Below are 16,261 nucleotides of genomic sequence, written 5' to 3' on the forward strand. Positions count from 1 at the left end.
CTGACAGTGGGGAATGTTGAACAAAAGGTTAGAGGCTGTGCACGTGGTGGAGCAGGGGCTATATGGGGAACCTTTGTATCTTCAGCTCAGTTTTACTGTGAACCGAAAACTGCTCTAAAAATAGTCTATTAAACAATTTTATTACCATAATATGACTCAGTCTTCATTATGACAGTAATGTGTGAGGGAGACACACAGGAAGACGGCAGCTGTGTGAAGTGCAGAAATCAGTGAACACCTTCTTAGAAAGTGCTTTAAACCAGAGGCAGGATTGTATACTGCTCAGGCTGTGGCCTTTGGACCAGTGGTTCTGAAGAAGAAGCAAGCCTTTGCTGCTATTGTTTGTAGCTGTGCCAACCTTATGCAAATTACTCAACATCTTTGAGGTTTGGCTTCTTTGTTTGTAAAATGGTATGATAATCTTTATATATCTCTTGAGAATTTTTGAATGAAATGAAATGTGTATCACCTAGCATGGTGCAAGGCCTGTAAAACAAATGTTAGCCTATTTTAGAAGTAGAGTTTTCCACTATTAATCTCCAGTTAAGATGAGGACCTCTGTAGGTCTTTTGCAGAATTAATTCTTCCTGCCATTTCTTCTTGGCCTTCAGTTACCTCTCTGATGCTGTTTTGTGTGAACATTCTTTTTGAATCTTCTGGGTTTCTCTGGCTGGAGTGGTTATTTGGCAATTGGTTAAGAGCAGCTGGTTGGCTGACCTTGGGCTTTTGAGTTCCTTATGTCTGAAACCATGGCAGGCAGCCAGATTGCATCAAGCCACTATCAGGTGTGTGTGTTCCTAATCACAGCCTGAACTTTAGAATTGGGCAAGTCCTGACTGGAGTGAGCAGAGAAAGGGAGAATACTTTAGGGAACAATGTGAAATAATCAGATCTGAGGAAGAAGGAGGTAGGGGAGGGAATAAACATTTCTCCAGCATCTGTTCTGTGGCAGGGTATAAACTAGAAGGCAGAGGCTACCCGGAGCGTGCCAGGTTGAAGATGGCGGGCCATTTGGCAAGGGAGTTGGGTCATGCCTACTCATAGATTGAGTGGAGGAGAGCTCTACAGCTTTACCAATTTTAGGAGGAATAAATTTCTTTTATGCCTTGACTTAAAACAAGAACCCAAGTCATCATTATACTTTTCTTTCTAGGTCTGTCAGTGGCCCAGCGGAAGTTTGCTCATTCACTCAGAGACTTTAAGTTTGAGTTTATCGGTGATGCTGTGACAGATGATGAACGATGCATAGGTAATTAAACATGATATTTTGGTTTGTTTTCCTTTGCCATGGCCACCAAATAATCACTCCTTTCTTCTTACAGATGCTTCCTTACGTGAATTTTCAAATTTTTTGAAGAATCTGGAGGAACAGAGAGAAATTATGGTGAGTTGAGAGGGGTGTAAATTAATAAGTCAGCTTTCAAGGGGGAAAAATCTGGGTTTGGAAGCTGGTTCTGGTAGAAGTTGTGAAGCATTTATCTCTGGGTACAGTAGTGCGTTGTAATGGAAAGATGAGGTTTCCGGAGCCCTGATTTCTAGTTCCATGAGGGTGCTGACCACGGTCAGAACTTGGAGAAGCTGCTGGACCTCTCGACCAAGGAAGGCCTTGTTTCTTCATCTGTAAAGTGGACAGTGGGACTACATCACTGCTTTCTATCTTTTTGTTGCAGCAGAGCACTTTCATTTATGTAGGCTCTCATGCAGAAGCTTAATATATCAAGGGGATAAAAGCAGAAAAGCTTATGTAGAAACAGAGGACAGCTGGGCGATGTTAGCGCCTGACTCATACCCCTCGAGATTTCTAGGCTGTGTGGAAAGGGAGAGAACTTGGGCCTTGGAGGTCTTTGAGATGCCACTTTGCATCAAGATTCATGATCATGACAAGAATAAGAAGAACTACCCTTGGCCAGGCATGGTGGGTCATGCCTGAAATTCTAGCCCTTTGGGAGGCTAAGGTGGATGGATTGCACAAGTTCAGGAGTTCGAGACCAGCCTGGCCCACATGGTGAAACCCCATCTCTACAAAAATACAAAAACTAGCCAGGCATGGTGGCATGTGCCTATGATCCCAGCTACTCAGGAGGCTGAGGTGGAAGGATCACTTGAGCCCAGGAGGCTGAGGTTGCAGTGAGCCGAGATTGTGCCACTGCCCTCCAGCCTGGGTGACAGAGCAAGACCCTGTCTCAAAAAAAAAAAGAAAAACGAAAAAAAAAATAGCTGTCCCCCATGGGGTGCTCTTCATATGCAGTGCTGTGCTGAGTGCCTTGAGTGTATGATCTCATTTGCACTCAACTGTAAATTTTGGGGTTATTGAATAATTGCCTGCTTTTCTTAAAAGCTTACATTACCTTCCTAATGATATTCTTTAATTAAACCAGATTTACAGCAGAATTGCTGCCAGGTTGTGACACACCATCTATTCTCACCATTTATTTCAGGCTTAAAAAAAAAACACAGATTCAGGCTGGGCGAGGTGGCTCATGCCTGTAATCTCAGCACTTTGGGAGGCTGAGGCGGGCGGGTCGCCTGAAGTCAGGAGTTTGAGACCAGCCTGGCCAACTTGGTGAAACCCCATCTCTACTAAAAATACAAAAAAATTAGCCGGGTGTGGTGGCATGCACCTGTAATCCCAGCTACTCAGGAGGCTGAGGCAAGAGAATCTCTTGAACCCGGGAGATGGAGGTTGCAGTGAGCTGAGAGTGAACCACTGCACTCCAAACTTGGCAACAGAGTGGGACTCTGTCTCAAAAACAACAACAACAACAACAAAAAAAACAGATTCTTTTTTCTATATTCTTGAAAATGAGTACTATCTAGAATTATGTTACAGTGTAAGTGTATGAGTGGGTTTAGATGTGGTAGAAATAATACTGGACGTATTAGCTAAGTTGGTTTACCTTGACTGTGTGCCAGTTATTAGTCCGTTCTCCCACTGCTATGAAGAAATACCTGAGACTGGGTAATTTATAAAGGAAAGAGGTTGAATTGACTCATAGTTCCACATTGCTGGGGAGGCCTCAGGAAACTTACAGTCATGGTGGAAGGCAAAGGAGAAGCTGGCCCCTTCTTCACAAGGTGGCAGGATGGAGTGAGTGCAGGTAGGGGAAATGCCAGATGCTTATAGAACCTTCAGATCTCACAGGAACTCACTATCATGAGAACAGCATTGGGGGAACCACCCCCATGCAGTTACCTCCACCTGGTCCTGCCCTTGACATGTGGGGATTATGGAGTTTATGCTTTCATGTAAGATTTGGGTGGGGACACAGAGCCAAACCATATCAGCCAGGAGCTGTTCTAAGCTGTTTACCTAATACTAAGTCACTGAATTCTCACATCAACCCTATGAGATAGATTCTGCTATTGTTCCCCATTTAACGGATGAAGAAACTGAGGCACATTACCTTGCCCTAGATCACACGGCATCTAGGAGGTAGAGCTGGTATGTGTTAAGAAGCAGGCACTCTGAACTGCCCTCCCTGTCACTGCAGCTGGCTTCATAGGTGTCACTCTAATTTCCTGGGTGGTGGCTGGTGGGGGTTTATTATTGGCTAGGGCTGTGGGAGGACACTGATTTGGATTTAAAAAGTGACAGAGGGCCAGGCGCAGTGGCTGATGCCTGTAATCCCAGCACTTTGGGAGGCTGAGGTGGGTGGGTCACCTGAGGTCAGAAGTTTGAGACCAGCCTGACCAACTTGGTGAAACCCCGTCTCTACTAAAAATACAAAAATTAGCTGGGTGTTGTGGTGGGCACCTGTAGTCCTAGCTACTCGGGAGGCTGAGGCAGGAGAATCACTTGAACCCAGGAGATGGAGGTTGCAGTGAGCTGAGATGGCACCATTGCATTCCAGCCTGGGTGACAGAGCGAGACTCTATCTCAAAAAAAAAAAAAGTGACAGAGACATATGTCCTCAAGAGCCCTAATATAATTTGCATTGGTTCCTAAATTTTGAGGTAATTTGTGTGTATATATTGTAGATACTGTAGAGGGTGTGTGAAGACAGTGTGGTCCCATGAGGTTTTTCTGGTACACACTGACAGAATCATTATTCATGTGATCCTGTAGTCATCAATTTTTCAGCTATTTAGGAAAGACTAAATAAGACGGTGAATAAAAATAGTGCCATGACATCACCTTTCTAGTACATGGAGCAGATGTGTGGGCTGGTGAGGTACATGTTCTTAGTTTATGTTAATAGTGTCAATTTTTTTTCTTAACCCTCTTTGATAGTTGTACTTTCCTGGCATCCTGAACATTGAGCACATACCTGTTGATCTCTTTTTATGTTCCAGTTGCTGTTGAGAATCTCAGGACATAGGTAAAGGCAGAGAAAGCAAAAGTCCCTGCCTTTATGGAGGTTAGATTCTAGGCGGGGGTAGTGAAGTAGAAATAAACCTGTAATCCATTGGCAGGCAGTGAAAAATGCTACAAAACAATACAGGGCAAGGAGCCAGGTGGGGCGGGGCTACAGCATATCTGGAGTGGTGAGGTGCTGACTGCCTTTTCAGTAGGATACTGCACAAAGGGCATCATCCTGGTGTTTGGAGGAAAAGTTCTGAGCAGAGTGGTGCTAGATTTTAGCTCTACAGAAATAGCCTGTGACCATTGTCAGGCTCAGTATTCTGTTTCTGTTGTAGGTTCCTTGAAATAGAATGATGAGGTCCAAAAACGGGAACATGGTATTGGCTCCAGGCTGTGTGGAGTAGACAGCATGGTTTGCAGAGCTGTTGTTAGCCAACTGACTGGTTTAAGCTCCAGCTGTGATGGAGGTTGATAGGGTCTCTGTGTTAGACGAGGTTGGGTTCCCATGCAGGGTAGGAACGAGAATAGGGTGGTGTCTGTATAAGGCCATGAACCTTAGGAGTGGTGTGGTGTGTCATACACAACTCATTGTGGGAACAGAAACACCTGCTGGAAAGCAGGACACTGTCCAAAGCTGGGGTGGGTGGTAGCCACAGCCAACCACACAATTAACAGGACATCTCCTAGTGCTTTCTTCCTTTTTAGCTTGGAAAATTTCAAACATGTACCAAAGTCGAGAGACATATACAATGAAACTACACGGACTCGACACCCAGCCTCAGACCAGTCTGGTTTCTCCTTACTCCCCTTACCCCCTGCTCTCCTCATTATTTTGACAGAAAGCCCACTTTCATTCACAAATACTTCAGTATATATCTCAAAAAGCAGACACTTAAAAAAACACAGTATCCTTATCACAATCAGTAATTTCTTAATTTTGTGAAAAATTAGGTCATCTTCAAGTTTTCCGGATACTCATTCAAATTCTGTCTCTCTTTCCCTCCCCAACCCCCGCCCTCAATAACAGTTGGTCTGTTTGAATCTGAGTCCAAACATATTACATTTGATTGATACATTTCCAAGTCACTTTAAATCCATAGGTTCTTCTCCCCATCTGCTTTTTTTCTCCTTTACAAGAATTCCTGATCCTTTTGTATTTGCCTCAGAAACCTTTAAAATAGTACTTTCCTAAGTTATCAGTGAGTTGCAATAATGAAATTAGTAAAAGTTGAAAAGTTGGATTCTTAACCCATATTGACATTGTTTGGGTGCTTCTCATCTTGATAGTCACTGATCACTTTTTTTTTTTTAAAGTGGAATCACTGTGGCTACCTTTGTTTCGTTTCTTTAAATACCTTTGAATGCTTACTAAAACATAACTGATGTATTACCGAACACTCGCCTGAAACTTTTGAGTAAGAATAGATACTTGCCTCAAGAAATTTCCAGTGTGATACTGGAGACTAAGTGGTAAAGAGCTAATTAAATAGCCTATACTAAGTGCTTCAGATAAGGAATGGGAAAAGAAAACAATATACAAAGTGCGCCAGCAAAGATAGTGTGGCTCACGTGGAGTGGGCAGCCCCTAAGCTTGTGGCTGTTAGGAAAGGGTTTATGGAAGAAGTATTGGAGCTAGAGTTTGTGGGGTGGAGACACAGCAGAGCGCCTTTGTATAGTTTAGCAAGCCCATACCCCCGACATCGGGACAAGGAGAAAAGGAATGTCTTTAAGCAGCTAAAATGGTTGCCAGTACATTCTGAGAACTTTGAAAGACTCTTGTTTTACTTAAATTTTTTTAACTTGAAAGTTTTACAAACCATCAGTATGTTAAATGCCACAGATTAAGAAAGGAATGCAAAATGACTGTAAAATGGAGGTAGAAATAGTCTAAAATTGGTTCCAAGGATTTCATAGTGGTCACTGAATCTTTTTTTTTTGAGACGGGGTCTTGCTTTGTCACCAGGCCTGAGTGCAGTGGCGCGATCTCAGCTCACTGCAGCCTCCGCCTCCCAGGTTCAAGCGATTTTCCTGCCTCAGCCTCCCGAGTAGCAGGGACTACAGGCATGCACCACCACGCCCAGCTCATTTTTGTATTTTTAGTAGAGATGGGGTTTCACCATGTTGGCCAGGATGGTCTCGATTTCTTGACCTTGTGATCTGCCCGTCTGGTTCACCCAAAGTGCTGGGATTACAGGCATAAGCCACTGTGCCCGGTCCACTTTATCTTTAAAAGCAATTAGTTTAGTATTTTCTGAAATCCTAAATTGAATAATGGTGCAGCATAATATTAATAATTGGATATTCATAATTAAGACTGAGTCATTAAAATGTTAAAACTACATATGTCTATTTTAGAAGGCAAACAGTAATGTCAACTATTTTAAAAAGTTTTCTGAATCTTAAGGGTAAGATGGGACTTTAGGTTTTAAGAGATGAAGTCATCTGTGTGTATGCTCAGCAATCCCTGTTGGTTTTGAGCCACCAGTTATATATGTTCATAGGCCTCATCTCTATACTTAAATAGCCTGTATTAGGTATACAGTTCAACGAATAGTGTGTGCCTGCCACATGCCAAGCACTGTGCCACATGCTATAAAGATAAAGACATAAGTAGTGATTCATCCATTGGAGGAGATGGCTGAAAGAAGGCATGTAATTTCCAACATGCTTCATGGTAATCAAGTGATTGAGGAATTCAGGGAAGGCATCTTGGAGAGGTGATATCTGGGCTGAGTTGAAGGATGAGCCTTAGCTATGTCTAGTTTCCTTCTTGAGGGGAAACTTGAAATTTCGAAAAGAGGGAAGGATATGTTTGCATAACCCTTTCCTTTTCCCCCGACAATGTCCAGCTTTGTTCCTACTAAAATGAATTGTTGGAGAGAGAAGTAGAGCAATCGCCAGTCTAAGAAAAAAAGTCAGTGTTTACTTACACACTCAAAGAAGTATAATTTCTATGAATACACATGCCTCACCCTTTAAAAAGTCAAGACAGGGTTTTTTTTTTTTTTTTTTTTTTTTGAGATGGACTCCCGCCCAGGCGGGAGTACAGTGGCATGATCTCAGCTCACTGCAACCTCTGGCTCCCAGGTTCAAGCGATTTTCCTGCCTCAGCCTCCCCAGTAGCTGGGATTATAGGCACCTGCCACCATGCCTGGCTAATTTTTTTGTTTTTTTTTGTTTTTTTTTTTGAGATGGAGTCTTGCTCTGTTGCCCAGGCTGGAGTGCAGTGGTGCGATCTCAGCTCACTGCAACCCCCGCCTCCTGGGTTCAAGCGATTCTCCTGTCTCAGCCTCCCGAGTAGCTGGGACTACATGCGGGTGCCACTACGTCCGGCTAATTTTTTTTGTATTTTTAATAGAGACAGGGTTTCACCGTGGTAGCCAGGTTGGTCTCGATCTCCTGAGCTTGTGATCTTCCTGCCTCGGCCCCTCATAGTGCTGGGATTACAGGTGTGAGCCACTGCGCCCAGCCAATTTGTTGTATTTTTAGTAGACATGAGGTTTCGCCATGTTGGGCAGGCTGGTCTCAAACTCCTGACCTCAGGTGATCCACCTGCCTCAATCTCTGAAAGTGCTGGGATTATAGATGTGAGCCACCGCGCCCGGCCAGGACAGTGTTTTTGAGTGAGTAGTTTTTGCTGATAATGTTGCCACCCTTGACTGTGGAGGTGAAGAACTCAACCTGGGGAGCCAGATCTGATACAGTTAGTGGCTGCAACTGCTGTACTCACTTCTGTGTGTGTTCTCAGAGGAAAGGGCTGAGTGGTGTGTTGCTGCCAGAATTCCAGAGATGTTCTCTCTGGCATGGCAGGACATGTTGTACTTATCTGAGGTGGGCGGCTGTCCAGGAATCTAAGGACTTTTAAAATAGTGCTGTAGTGTTTATGTTGTTCTTTTAAAAGTCCTTCATATTGCGTTTACTTCTCTGCATGTATTCTTTTATCAGATCATTGAGTTTCATCCCTAGCCTAAAATGGTTGCTCAGTTTCTCAGGATTCTGGCAAATAAGGGCAATTGGTTGAGACCAGAGGTTCAGGAAAGCTGCAGGGAAGCAGGAGTGCCAGGAGACAGAAGGTGGAGCTTGCCCGATGGTGCCCAAAAGGTGCCTGAGATGGAGCTGTTCCGCCTCCCTCTCATCCTGGGGGTGCTGGGGGCAGACTGGGCTGCTAAGCAGATGTGAGGAAGTGTCTTGTCCATAGCTGCAACCCTTTCCCCATTTGGGCAGGAAAGCCCTTTGGCTATGCAGACTCTACAGGCTTTTGAGACCCTTTTCTTTTTCTGTTGTTTTTCTCTACCACAGACTTTACCCTTGTGAAAATACCAGGCCAGGGATCACTTCCTGGGTGACCTGCCCTGAGCTTTTGCCCCTATAGGGAAGGTACTAAGCTGCTGCGTACCAAAGGCTTTTTTTAGCATTCAGATGGTTGGTCGCAGGCAAGACATGATGCCTGCTGTCGCAGCCCTGGCCTGTGCTTTACTGCACCCCCTTCTCATCATCCTTTCATGCTTTCAAATCTCTTCCATAACTTTTTGGACTTTTGACACGGATTTTTGTTCCAAACTATTAGGTTGGTACAAAAGTAATTGCAGTTTTTGCCGTTTTTTTTTTAAAATGGTCAAAACCACAATTCCCATTTATTTTTATTTTTATTTTTTTTTGAGCCGGGGAGCCTTGCTCTGTCTCCCAGGCTGAAGTGCAGTGGTGGGATCTTGGCTCACTGCAACCTCTGCCTCTCATGTTCAAGTGATTATCCTGCTTCAGCCTCTTGAGCAGCTGGGACTATAGGCACTTGCCACCACACCCGGCTAATTTTTGTATTTTTAGTAGAGACGGGGTTTCACCATGTTGGCCAGGCTGGTCTCGAACTCGTGACCTCACGTGATCTGTGCGACTTGGTCTGCCAAAGTGTTGGGATTACAGATGTGAGCCACCACACCTGGTTGAAACCACAGTTAACTTTTGCACTTACCTAAATGTTTTTTAAAAAGTGTTTCAGAGTATTACTAAAAGAATGTATGTTGGTTAAAATGAGTTAAATGCATTCCACCTTATAGGAGAAAATATGCTATTCTTTCTTTAGTATGCCCTAGGGCACTTGTCATCAAAGTATGGTCCCTGGTCCAGCATCACTTTAGGAACGTGCTAGAAATGCACATTCTCAGGCCCACCCCAGAACTACTGAGTCAGAAACTCTGTCAGCTGGTCTTTCATGAAATTCTCCTGGTGATTCTGAAGCAGGCTGAAATCAGAGCTACTGGCTTAGGGTGCTAGTGAAATCTTGGCTGGCAATCCTTTCCTTAGGGTTAGATCTGTCTGGAAGTTGGATACGCTCTGAATTGTTATGTGATGACTGTGTCCCTGTCAGGAGGTTAAAATAGTGATCGAAAGCCTAAGCTTTCACTTCTCATTTCCAAAGGATTTGAGACTATAGCTGGTTTGTGTTAATGGAGTAGGTTTAGTAGGATTTTTAGTGTTACTTACTTTGTATTTAATATTGCTTGTGAGTTCCTATAGGATAAGTACCTAAGGCATTAGATGCCATTAAAGAGATTATGCCTTTAGTTTCATCTTATTATATTTACAGTATTTTATATGGCATGTGAAGCTAGTTTTAATCAGTTCTTTTACAGTTTATGTGGATTTCTGTTGGCAGGCACATTCAGAATGGAGGAAATTCATCTTGAACTTATTTGTGAAAACATTTCTTAGTTTGGTTTAAAAGTTGTCAGTGACCTAATTTTATGAAGACTTTTTCCTCCTTGGAACTGACCTTTGCAATTGGACAGCATTGCTTTTTCTTACAATTCTCTTTTTCCTGTAAGCCTGTTATTCAGTCAGATAGGGGTGTCTTTGTAAAACCTGTTTTTCAGGAATGTACCATTTGAGAGTTTAATTTACTGACTCAGAATCCTATAGAGATCACAGTCAGGAATAACTCAAATCAAAATTCTAAAATGAGTGAAGATTGTCTTAGGCAGGAGGCCTGTCTCCTTCTTGGACCCCTTTCCCTGCAAGGCCTTGCCCTGTGACTCAGTGTCCTCTCTGTTGGTGACTCATTATCATCTGTGGCCTTCCAGCCTTGTCATCATCAGATTCTACTTCCCTGTTGAAACTTACATTTCCTGAATTTCATATCCTTAGGGTGTATTCTCTGCTTCTGAGGAATCGGCCAACTCTGCACTCTTCTTCCCCCTGACTGCCCCGACATACACACACCCACCCACACATACACCCACAAGGGACCCTAGAATGTAACCAGCCCATTCATTTAATTGTCTAATCCAGAGGAGTGATTCCATTATTGGGAATGTGTGCAGCTGAGTCTACTGTTTCACTAGGAAAATATTTTGTGATGAGCCAAGGTACCTAGGATCAGTCTTTAGACCATGTCATGAAAATATTAGATGGTGTAGCCTTGGCTCTGAAAACAAAGAACTGGAGAGAAGTTAGGGGGACTTATATTTGACCACTTAATTTTTTTTTTTTTTTTTTTTAAAGAGGAGTCCAGGTGTGGTAGCTCACGCCTGTAATCCCAGCACTTTGGGAGGCCGAGGCGGGTGGATCTTGAGGTCAGGAGTTCAAGACCATCCTGACCAACATGGTGAAGCCCTGTCTCTGCCAAAAATACAAAAATTAGCCGGTCATGGTGGCGGGCGCCTGTAATCCTAGCTACTCAGGAGGCTGAGGCAGGATAATCGCTTGAGCCCGGGAGGCGGAGGTTGCAATGAGCTGAAATCATGCCACTGCACTCCAGCCTGGGTGACAGAGCAAGACTCTGTCTCAAAACAACAACAACAACAACAAAAAACAGGAAATTGGAACTCATTGAGGGTGGAGTTTCTACATCACTAAATAAGGTCGTGACAGAGATGAAAATAGAATGTTTCACATCTTCTAGTATCCTAATGACATTATGCCTTGCCTTTTTCTCTTTGTAAGACATAATATTTTTCCTTCCACCTTTGAACATTGTGAAATGGATATGTATCTTATAGTTGCTATACACCAGGCAGCAGTCATGAAAGGGACATGAGGTTACTTCTCTTTTACTCTTTGGACAACTGTAGCTCCTCAGTATTTCAGTCCACAGACCACTTAAGGAAGAAATATGAATCCTGGTGGTGGTTTGAAAACCTTCCATTGAGACCTGGTTAGGTCAAGGAAGTGCTGGTATCAGTATCCAAAGAGTGGGTGCCTGCCACCATCTTGGAAAAAAATCCTGGATACAAGAATGGAGCTCCTTAAGAGCACCCTTTGAAGAAATGATGCATCTCCAGTATTCTCAGTGGCACAGAGGAAAAATATGTGTGGTGATACAGTTTGGCTCTGTGTCCCCACCCAAATCTCACCTTGAATTGTAATCCCTATGTGTTGAGGGAGGGACCTGGTGGGAGGTGATTGGGTCATGGGGCCAGTTTTCCCCATGCTGTTCTTGTTATAGTGAGGGAGTTCTCACGAGAGCTGATGGTTTAAAAGTGGCGGTTTCCCCTGAACTTTGTTTCTCTCCTGCCACCATGTGAAATGTGCCCTGCTACCCCTTCACCTTGTGCCAAGATTGTAAGTTTCCTGAGACCTCTGCAGTCATGTGGAACTGTGAGTCAATCAAACATCTTTTGTTTATAAATTACCCAGTCTCAAACAGTAACTTCATAGCAGTGTGAAAACAGACTAATTCATGTGGGAAAAACCAGATTTTTTTTTTTTTAATATTTTTATTTTTATTATTATACTTTAGGTTTTATGGTACATGTGTGCAATGTGCAGGTAAGTTACATATGTATACATGTGCCATGCTGGTGTGCTGCACCCACTAACTTGTCATCTAGCATTAGGTATATCTCCCAATGCTATCCCTCCCCCTCCCCCCACCCCACAACAGTCCCCGAAGTGTGATGTTCCCCTTCCTGTGTCCATGTGTTCTCATTGTTCAATTCCCACCTATGAGTGAGAATATGCGGTGTTTGGTTTTTTGTTCTTGCGATAGTTTACTGAGAATGATGATTTCCAATTTCATCCATGTCCCTTCAAAGGACATGAACTCATCATTTTTTATGGCTGCATAGTATTCCATGGTGTATATGTGCCACATTTTCTTAATCCAGTCTATCATTGTTGGACATTTGGGTTGGTTCCAAGTCTTTGCTATTGTGAATAATGCGGCAATAAACATACGTGTGCATGTGTCTTTATAGCAGCATGATTTATAGTCCTTTGGGTATATACCCAGTAATGGGATGGCTGGGTCGAATGGAATTTCTAGTTCTAGATCCCTGAGGAATGGCCACACTGACTTCCACAAGGGTTGAACTAGTTTACAGTCCCACCAACAGTGTAAAAGTGTTCCTATTTCTCCACATCCTCTCCAGCACCTGTTGTTTCCTGACTTTTTAATGATTGCCATTCTGACTGGTGTGAGATGGTATCTCATTGTGGTTTTGATTTGCATTTCTCTGATGGCCAGTGATGGTGAGCATTTTTTCATGTGTTTTTTGGCTGCATAAATGTCTTCTTTTGAGAAGTGTCTATTCATGTCCTTTGCCCACTTTTTGATGGGGTTGTTTGAAAAACCACATTTTGATGACTGAGATGAAAAGTGATTCAGAGGAGTTGGACTCTGAAGAAGTTTTAGAAATATCTTAACAAATATAGTTTGCTTACTTCTTTATGCACAAGAGGGATACATGATGAAAACATACCTTTCAAAGAGCTTTCTCAATATATATAAAAGTGGTAAGTGTTAAGCTAGTTCAAGATTAGCAGGATTTTTTTGTGGTAGTATATAAAATAATGGAGTGTTTTACAGTTGGTGGTGATTAGATTCAATGATATATATAAAGTTGGTGGTAGAGATTGTGTTAGAGATTCAAGAAAATGCCAATGTAGTGGGAAAGTATGGTCTCGAAGCTGTGGCAGCCATGGGCACCTCTCAGATAGAGGGAAGAGGAGTGACGTTGACTATCAGGCCCAGCTGCTCTGTGGTACAATTGTGTTAGTGTGAAAGCCATGCCTCCCACGTTCTGCCTATCTTTGTCTGTTTTCTGTTGCTTATAACAGAATACCTGAAACTAGGTAAATAAAAGGAATTTGTTTCTTACAGTTATGGAGGCTGAGGAGTCCAAGGTTGGGGGACTCAGGTCTCTCTTCCTTTTTCTTTCTATAAAGTCACCAGTCCACTCCTGTGATAACCCATTAATCCATTAACTCATTAGGCTGGGAATGGTGGCTTACACCTGTAGTCCTAGCACTTTGGGAGGCGAGGCACGAGGATTGCTTGAGCCCAGGAGTTTAAGACCAGTCTGGGCAACATAATGAGACCCCATTTCTGCAGGGGCGGGGGGAAGCCAGGTGTGGTGGTGGCATGCACCTGTAGGCCCAGCTACTTGGGAGGCTGAGATGGGAGGATTGCTTGAGCCTGGGAGGTTGAGGCTGCAGAGAGCCATTATTGTGCCACTGCACTGTAAAGTCTGGGTGATAGAGTGAGACCTCATCTCAAAAAAATTAATAAAATTCATTAACCCATCAGTTCATCAGTGGATGAATCCATTCATCTTTTAAGGCCCCGCCTCTCAATAATGCCAGATTGGGGATTAAGTTGCAGCTTGTTTGAATGTCCCAAGCCTTCTAACGGCAGCCTTGTCAGACTTACCCCAGAACGGCACTGCAGCCTCACACACACACACACACACACACACACACATCCATCACCCCCCCACCCCCACACCCATACACACCCACCCACCCCCACCCCCACACCCACCCCCACACCCATACACACCCACCCACCCGGGCTTTCCTTCCCTGTCTCCTTCCCCTGGGTCAGACCTGCATCACTGTCTGATGGCCCCTCCAGTCTTCCCTGGCTCCCTCCCCATTTTCTCTCACAGATGTTTCCCCTAATAAATTTCTTGTGTGTCTCGTCCTGTCTTGGACCTGGACTAACAAAAATGAACCATTTGGAGTAGAAGATTCAGGGTACTTAGCATTGTCATTCATCGGTTGCTTTTATCACTATAAGCAGAAAATGTTGCTTGTATGTAGAAATGCTGTTCTTTAAATTATCTAAATTTATAGGAGAATCCCACTTCATTTATAAATATTTTGAGTGCCTACTGTGAGCTACCGTGTTCTCACACCTGAGGATACAATGAGGAAACTTGTCCAGAGTGCTTAGCTAGTGGCCACCTGGTAGAGAATGAGTTCCCAAGAGTCTCTCAACCCTGCAGCTCCCCTTTTTTACTGTTGACTGCCACTTTTTTCTCTTAACCTGTGCATCACAGATGGGCTGGAAAGAAAAGCTTTTGTCATTAATTAAAGCCATTCTTTTCTGAATGTTTCTTTTCTTCTCTCACATTTTTTCTTTTTCTTTTCCTTTTCCCTTAAGTCTCGCTCTGTTGCCCAGGCTGGAGTTCAGTGGCAGGATCTTGGCTCACTGCAGCCTCCACCTCCCAGGTTCCAGAGATTTTCCTGCCTCAGTCTCCCTGAGTAGCTGGGGTTACAGGCATGTGCCACCATGCCGGGCTAAATTTTGTATTTTTAGTAGAGACAGGGTTTCACCGTGTTGGCCAGGCTGGTCTCAAACTCCTGACCTCAGGTGATCTGCCCGCCTTGGCCTCCCAAAGTGCTGGGATTACAGGCATGAGCCACTGCGCCCGGCCTATTTTATTTTCTTGATTTAACAGTTTATTGCCTTAGTATGCACGAGGTTCCATTTCTAGCTGTGCCACTGAGTCATACCATTCACTTCAGAAACTAAAATTTTCTCTTATGTAAAACTAAAAACAATCCAAAATTGCCTCATGAAACTTTAATTTCTATGGGGTTTTTATTTTCTCTCATAATAATATTCTTCCAAAGTATTTATTTTGTTTAAAATATCAAAGCAAGGTTCTTACTGTCCCTTATGCACAGAGGGAAGGAAGATGGTTTCAGCATCTGCTGCACATCCTTATTAGACTCATTCCTTAAATACTCAATAGCTTTTGTTTTATGATTCTCATTTTTTCCTAAGTGTACTTAAAAACAAATCTTTACAGGTAGATTATGTTTGATTTAAATAATCTGAATAAAATTTCTGCTATCTTTTTTCAGTTAATGTCCTTCAGAATGGATGCTAGCTTTTCTTTTGTGGGAGGCAAACACACCCTAACATACTTGTTCATAGAAGATAGATACTAAGAGAATCGTAGACTTTGGTGATACATCGACCTAACTTTTTTCTTTTTTTTTTTTGAGAGAGAGCCAGGTTATAGGCAGATATTCAGGGAATTAAATCAGAGGCCAGAAGTTGTCAGAATTTCGGTCTTAATCCTCTTTAATAGGACGAGGTTTCAAGTTTTTCACAGTTCAGGATTGAAAGTTGATAAAATTCTTACTGGGGACATTTTATTCTTGGATTATCTGTATGAAAGCAGAAGTGTGATAATTGAACTAGTCAATTTGGGATATATACTTTAAAATCATAGTTTCTAGCTTATTATGTGAATCCTCTTTGGTCTGAAAGAATGAGGCATTATTCAACAGCCATTTCCTATTAATTGGCTCCTGATTTTCAAGTTTGAACCCTGTGGAATTAATTTATGGCACCTGAGCACCTATGTCCCAGTTAGAGCTTTGTGCGTGGGTTCATTAAATCTAGGTACTAAGTAAGCTAGTAAGTAAGCTAAGTTGGCTAATGAGTTTAAGCTATTACCATCATAAAATTGAATTTCGTTTTTACATTATTTTCTCTACAGGGAAAATTAGATTAGCTTGAGCTGTGCTTGAAAATAAAATACCATACTGGGATTTGTTGGGAAGTTACAGTTGCTTCAAGTATGATGTGCCTTTTTTTAAAAAAATTGTTTTAAGTAGGGAGAAAGTATTATTCCTGGCTTTATAGTTGAGAATATTCAGGTAACAAAAGGAAATTGTTATTTTCTGTCATCTAAAAATAGCACTAGTTAGGGCAGAGCCAAAATG

The 16,261-nt window shown here is 42.8% G+C and overlaps 1 protein-coding gene across 6 annotated transcripts in view; it reads left to right on the forward strand.

The window, feature by feature from the left end:
* The window catches only part of ARHGAP10 (Rho GTPase activating protein 10), a 337,402-nt gene that overhangs the window by 87,413 nt on the left and 233,728 nt on the right, over positions 1 to 16,261 (forward strand). For all 6 annotated transcript variants that reach the window (XM_054486509.2, XM_054486510.2, XM_063664171.1 and 3 more), the window contains exons 2-3: positions 1,154 to 1,249; positions 1,323 to 1,384. In XM_054486509.2, the coding sequence (XP_054342484.1) occupies positions 1,154 to 1,249; positions 1,323 to 1,384 (158 nt within the window). The remainder of the gene's footprint in view (positions 1 to 1,153; positions 1,250 to 1,322; positions 1,385 to 16,261) is intronic.

Source organism: Pongo pygmaeus, chromosome 3 (genome assembly GCF_028885625.2).
Source record: "Pongo pygmaeus isolate AG05252 chromosome 3, NHGRI_mPonPyg2-v2.0_pri, whole genome shotgun sequence".
Lineage (NCBI taxonomy): Eukaryota > Metazoa > Chordata > Mammalia > Primates > Hominidae > Pongo > Pongo pygmaeus.